This window comes from Bidens hawaiensis, unplaced genomic scaffold, assembly GCF_021521415.1.
Source record: "Bidens hawaiensis isolate Kalapana, Puna unplaced genomic scaffold, B.hawaiensis_p1.1 tig00027996_1, whole genome shotgun sequence".
NCBI classification, from domain to species: Eukaryota; Viridiplantae; Streptophyta; class Magnoliopsida; order Asterales; family Asteraceae; genus Bidens; species Bidens hawaiensis.
The window spans coordinates 75,624-82,809 of record NW_027494539.1 but is presented as its reverse complement, the minus strand read 5'-3'; the positions used below and the strand labels follow the sequence as shown (position 1 = coordinate 82,809).

Below are 7,186 nucleotides of genomic sequence, written 5' to 3'. Positions count from 1 at the left end.
TAGACAGTCCCGTGTTCCGATGAGACCGCGACTCGATGGTAGTTTTGCATCAAGCTTTTTTAGACATAAGACGCATAACACTCAGGCATCGGCCGATTGGTAAATGCACCCCTGTATTTCAGCTATCAACACTACCACATGATGCATACCCTTTGCCACTTTTAACGTTATTTTTATGAAATTTGTAAAATAATGTCAAAACTAGTGCAATGTCACTTTTGCCACCTAAGGGCCTACACATATATACATTATAAGCGCACACCACAAACAAAGCGTTAATCGATAACATACCTAAACAGCAAACCTGTTGAGAAGCTAGTAATTGTTTTTTATGAAAATATATTGTTTAATTAGAAACATATCCTAATCAATGTTATTAAAATCAGACTGAATTACCCGATTAGGTTGGTTAAACAGCAAAACAGCTGAGAAATTGGTCCATTTACACACAACTAAACCTCCAGTGATCAAACTGCCAACGCTAGTGGAATGAGATTGAATGTAAGAAAAGTTGAACAAGATTCAATCGCATTTTATTTTATCAATTTGTGGAGAGATTCATTAGATTTGATGTTTAAATGATGGAAGATGAATTTCTTGTTTCAAATGTACATAGATGAAAGGGACTTATAACTTATTGTGTGTAGCAATATGAAAACTCTACTACAAGCATGTTAGATTTGTGTATTAGCGAGATATTTATCTTGATTCATTTTGGTCTATATATGTTTCTATCAATCTAGCTGTTTGTTAGTTTTTCTTGAAAATATTTGTTGTTCAAAAAACATATGTACGTGTCTTAAATTATTTGTTTTAATGAAAATCATTATTTTCTTTAGTAGCTAATAGTTAATTAGCTATCTATGTTTTAAAATTTTAGCTAATATTTTATATTTAAGTAAGTTTTTTTATTTGATATTCATTTTCATTAACCTCAAATAATTATAATAAATTGGCATGTAAACAGACAAAAAGCTCAATCACAACTCTTCTTTTAAACTTTTACGTATAATTATAGTAATCCTCTCATTTTTTAAAAATGTTGAACCGGTCTTACCGGTAGAATAGTATAATAAATGTTTTTTATGTGAATGTAGTGAAGAATACGTTAATTAAAGATTAAAGGTTGCCTATCGAAAAACAGATGACAAAGACAAAAAAAACATTTAATAACAAATGAAGGATATTTTTGGCAATATGAAGTAGCGTAGCTTATGATTTGTGTCATGATTATATATTTAAAACTATCAAAATATTTTAAAGCTAACAGTTAGCGTAAAAGGTATCAAACTTGTAAACATGTGTTACCAATTGCATAAAGCAACAAAACCTAAATAGTGCCGATGGATTAATACTAATTATTAAGATTGGATTTTCCTAAAAGCAAAGTTCTCTATATCCTCGGTAGAGGTATGATCCGTCTATATTTCACATTTCTCATACTCAAAGTATCAATAGCTTTGCTAAGGATATGATTCTAATGTATATGGTTGTTGTATAGTTTTATCCGTATTGATTTTTTTTTTTCATGAGAGTTGTAACCGCAGAAATTTTTTATTATTTCGTTAAATATTAATTAAAAAAGGTTCCATTTTTATTCAACGACCAATAAATTAACAAAGTATTGTCTAGGTACAACGTACGGAGTGAGCCAATAGAAAAAGGTCACCACCAGTTGGCCAAACTCAGTCGTAGGTAGCCCTTAAATGCCTCCAAGTTATCTCCGGTTCTGGGGAAAACCCAACCGTCTGAAGACACACCGGTGGTAACACCAAACACCCTTAGGATCGAACTGAAAATCATAAAAATCTCATTTTCTTTATTGAGCCACCCAGACCAAAGTATTGTATATGGAAATTAAGCATGTGTCTCCATTAAGAAACTCAGGCTTTCCAACACTACAACCACATTAATGAAAAGGATTAAAAAGGTTCATTTGTACTTGTACAAGTTATATAGTTTTTATTTCAACACAATAAAACGTATAAAAAAGAGCCTATAACGGGAAGCGTTTATCAATTAAATAAAATAAATATACATTTCGGATTTTGAAACATTAAATATATACCTATGTATCATATATATATAATAAATATTTAAATACTAGCTTGTATGTTGATATTTGTACATATGTGCGTATTAGTATTAAAATTGAGACAAACGACACTGGAATAGACATAAATGTTTGTCTAGACTCGAACGTATATTATGGAAATCAAGAATATTCTCAATATGGTTTATATTTCTTAAAAGTATATGATTAAGCAACAACAATCTGATTAAAGATTTTAAATCATAATGCAAAAGAAGGCCGTTCAACCCAACCAACTATATGGTCGGTTTTCAGTTCGATAGAGCGATTCAATCCGGTTCTAAAAATAGTACTAATAATAATAACATTAATCTCTAAGCATCGATGACAAGCTGCGCCATGTTGATAAGTGATACCGTGATAGAAGCATCACCTCATTAGTTATTGATGCATTATTCCTCTTCTGGAATACCTTTATTAGCTTACATATATATTAACAGAAAGTTAAAAGTTAAGGTTGTCTAATTACGCTTGTACAAATAGACACAAGTAGTTAAGATTATCATGTTTAATTTAATATCTCCAATTTATTATATTAATTTCTTGGGATTTGTTTGACTAGATTCCAAAGTCAAATTCTTAATTGGAAATTTTCTACAAAATCTAAAATTAGTTGACCAAACATGAAACTGGTGAACAAACCAACACACATCTTTGTTTAACCGTTACATTTGTGCCACACATATGGATTATAACTCAAGATTGGCTTGTAACATGATTAAAATTAATATTTATACAATTATACACTAAAGATTCAAGAATAAATGTACTTCCACCGACAGAAAAGAAAAAAAATCATGCACGATAGATCTTTGCATCGATGAAAATATTTGGTTCAAACGAAACTATGTAGAAATAAGAAAGATTATTTTTTTTATCCTAAAACGACCCAGTACCAGAAAGCCTTACTTCGTCTTCTAAGTCGTCCAAAATAGCAGCAACTTGACCAATCAAAGGCCGGTTTTTCCTAGAATTACTAACACAAGTACTAGCAACTTTAGCCAATCTAACAAGAGGCTTAATATCATTATTAGGGATCATTAACCTTGGGTCCAAAAGCTCATCCATTTTCAATTCTTTAATCAAAGGCAAACTCCACTTCACAATCAACCCTCCTTCACTTCTCCTACCACTTAACAACTCCAACAAAACCACCCCTAAACCATACACATCACTTTCTTTCGAACCACCTTTCGGTTCGAGCCAATATTCGCCGTCAACATAGCCCATGACCCCTTCTTTCTCATTGGGTGCTAAAAAAGATAGACCATAATCACAAATCTTGGCACTAAACTTCACATCTATCAAGATATTAGAAGGCTTGACACACCCATGCACCACATGTGGTGCCATCACTTCATGCAAGTACTCTAGCCCACGAGCCATACCAGCCGCAACCCTCAGCCGTCGGCCCCAATCCAATAAAGACGCGCCATCTACGTTTTGATGTAGGTAGAAGTCCAAACTCATCATGCCCAAAAACTCCATTACCACAATTCTTTCTCCGGGACCTTCCGAAAACCCTAATATGGGTAACACATTAGGGTGGTTAGCTAAAGATAACCACTTTAGTATGGAGGAAAACCCTATTCCTCCACCCACACCCGCGTTTCTTAAAATGAAACGCGGGTGGATTCTTTTGACCGCGACTAATTCACCTCCAGCTAACACGGCTGCATACACGGTTCCTAACCTCCCCTTTCCGATTATTCTTCTTTCGCTAAATCCATCGGTAGCAACATCGATGTCTACCAAACTGTAGGGTGATGCACAAAGCTTTACGGACGGGCTTTCTTGATCGGATGCTTGATCATGGACCACATGGTTTGAATTTGTTTTCTTTCTTAATAGGATGAAGATAAATAAGATGATGAAGAAGAAGATTAATAATATAAGAAAGGCAAGAACAACGTAGTATACGATGTTTTCAGTAATCTTCATGTTGGAGACCAAGATGAAAAGGTTTTTGAATTATTTGTTGTAGCAAAGAATATTGAATATTTTTTGTGGTTTGATGAGAGAAATACAAGATGATGAAGAAAAGTCAAGCCGACTAATTAAGAAAGAAACAAGATGTTAGATAGGAAGTTGGATGTGTTTCAATATATAGTGAGAGAAAGAGAGAGCTTTGACTTAGAATGTGTGAACACTTAGAAGTTAGAACTTGTGATTTGGAAGATATAGTTAGAGGTTATATTGGTCTTTTACCTGTCAAGATCTCATTGGTCAAATACTATTTTCTTTTTAGTTGAGTTAGACACCTTAATTTTAATCGTACTCGATTAACCTCACCTGATCCGATTGCAGATGTACCTGATTAGTCTATCTCAAACAAATATGTTACCCAAATACCTGAAAACTGATTGATATTATGGTCGCCTATCGTTAGACCTTAAAACATAAAACCCGAATAGCCAAAACTAAATCGGTTCAACTTTTGACATGTTACCAAGAATTTGTGAATACACATAAACGTTCAAAATAGTGTGATTATGTTCTTGTCTTGAATTACCTTTATGGAGATCCAAGACTCCCAAATAGCGAGGGTTATGTTCTTGATTTGTCTTGATTCTCTAGAATACACATCAAGTCCTCTAACAAAAAAGGTTTACCTTTAACGAGACCCAAGACTCCCATTTATAGCCACTAAAAGTATACAAATCATGATTACTTTCCAATTTGGAACGAAGATCTTAAATGAGAAAGGATACAGAATTTGTCAAGTAATCTTGAAGTTAGGCGAATGTTTCTTTTATAAAAATCCCCTTCCATAGCATAAAAATTCTTCCGAAGTACCCGTGATATTCGATTTTAAAGGCAAACAAAGATTCGTCCATGGATTATAGTGAATTAAAGCAATAACCAGAAATCAAATAGAGAACTAGGTGCCATTTTCACTCTCCACCACCATTTAGTGAAACGAAAACAAATTCATGTCTTGAAGCTAGTCAAACCTAGGGTTGTTCAACAAGCTCGTGGCTCGCGACTCGCTTGAAACTCGCACGAAAAAAGCTCGATTCTAAATGAGCCGAGCTCGAGCCAGGGTCAACTTGGCTCGTGGCTTGGCCTTTTCTCGACTCGTTAGCTCGGCTCGTTGGCTCGTTTAGATTAAACCCTAAATTTTAATATCTATATATAGAGGTAGGGTAGTGAAAAGATCTAAATACTCATAAAGGATCAGTCGCGGGTCATCCAGGGCTTCCTCAGAAGTCATCTGTGGAACATCCCCATCACCCGCATAACTTAAGTCAGAGGAAGATTAATGAAAAACTCCAAAGACTATCCGCGAGTTACTCAAGACTCCCTCAGAGGTCATCCGCAAGACGTTCCCGTCACACGCAAGATGACAGAAGAGTGACGTCAGCAAATCAGTTGTAACCAACTTCTTTCTAGAAGATTTACGCGAAGATTCTTTCTTGAAAACACGTGATGTAATAGCCAATTAAGGGAGGACAGATGGCAAGGTTGTTATAACGGTGCACATGGCCAGTTGCCCCGTCCTATCGTGTGTAGACACGTGTCCAGTTTGTTACAAAAAACATTTTTTCTAGAAGAGGACAACTATACCAATAGTATTTCCCTAACCACCGGCTATAAATACCTTCTCTATCATCATAAGGTATTAATTCACACTTCACATATTACATCAATCACTTAAAGTACTTTCTAGATTATCCGAGTTTAGATCCATGCTTCTTCATTGGAGTCATCCGTGTTTTTGCTAGAGCTTCATTTTTTCCGATTGTTTGGGTGGTATGAGTCAATCTCAGCAAGGTCCGATGGAAATTCCGGTGGTAACAAAGCGTCCTGCCGGACTTGTGGCACCTACGGGTGCAGCTCCTGGTGATCTGGGCCGTGTGACAACGGAGAATCGTCGGATTCGTTAGAATCCAGATCTGGAAGACAGATTTGGAAATTCTCCTCCAGCGAGATCTCATCGTCAAGTTTTCAGATCTGAGAAATTCAAGTCTCCAGAGGAATGGTTACAGTTACAACAAGAAAAAGTTATTGCTGAATAGGAACGTATGTTGCGGGAGGAAAGGGTCCGAGCAAGGACTCTAACTTATGAAGATGCTCCGTCGAGATCTCCATATCCTCCTTCAATAGTACGTCCGAGTCAGATCCGGGAGAGTGTTAGGACCGAGGTGTATTTTGAGGAAAAAGTTGAGGAAGGAAGTCGTGACAGAGGTTGTCCAGTTATGCGGGATTCTTCCCGCAGAACTGAGTATGATCAGAGTCATGCTTCGAGGAGTCGAAGAGATCCTACATACCGTCATAATGAAGCTAGTTACTTTAGCGATGACAGTCAGGTTTACGGAAGGGAAGAGACTAGTCGCTTGCATGCGATGATTAGGCATACCGAGTACTGTAGTGATGCGGAAGAAGACTTTACAAAGCCTTATTTAGGGATAGCAATGAAACCCGAACCCGATGGAAAAAACACGAAACCCGACATAATTGGGACGGGTAATACCCAACCCATTAGGGTTTGGTACGGGTTTGGGATTAGCTTTGAAATTTTTCGCGGGTTTGGGACGGGTTTGGGATTTTATACCCGATTACCCGACCCGATTACCCGATAACATTGACCTATTTACCCGATTATATACCCGATGTACCCAATATAACTTTTTATATTATATATGTAGTATATTCTAAATATATTATTTGTCGAAACTTGTTCATGACAATTGTTAGAAACACTTTATCTTTATGGTAATCACTTTTTGTAATAGACTAATTACATTTTGTTAAAATCCGGTAGAAACCCAACGGGTTTTGAGCCGAGTATACCCGACATGTATTTCATCAAAACCCAATAGAAAACTCGATGGAAAATCCGAAATCCAACGGGTAACTACCCGGTTAAAACCCGACGAGTTTGGGATGGACTTTAGTAATCGGGTATGGGTTTGGGAATACCTAAACCCGAACCAAACTCGACCTATTGCCATCCCTAGCCTTATTGTCCCGCAGCATTTGCGGAGAAATCAAATATGTACCGCGTATTGCTACACATCCGATTCCTGTTAACTTAAAAATCCCTACCAACTTGGGAAAGTATAATGGTATGACCGATCCAAGTGATCATCT

General features: G+C 36.3%; 1 protein-coding gene across 1 annotated transcript; it reads right to left on the bottom strand.

Moving 5' to 3' along the window:
• Positions 1-2,887: 2,887 nt before the first annotated feature.
• LOC143576107 (serine/threonine-protein kinase-like protein ACR4) lies at positions 2,888-4,191 on the bottom strand. The gene has a single exon (XM_077060292.1). It carries the CDS (start codon positions 4,031-4,033, stop codon positions 2,972-2,974), a length of 1,062 nt encoding a protein of 353 aa, XP_076916407.1. The 5' UTR covers positions 4,034-4,191; the 3' UTR covers positions 2,888-2,971.
• Between the last annotated feature and the right edge of the window lie 2,995 nt (positions 4,192-7,186).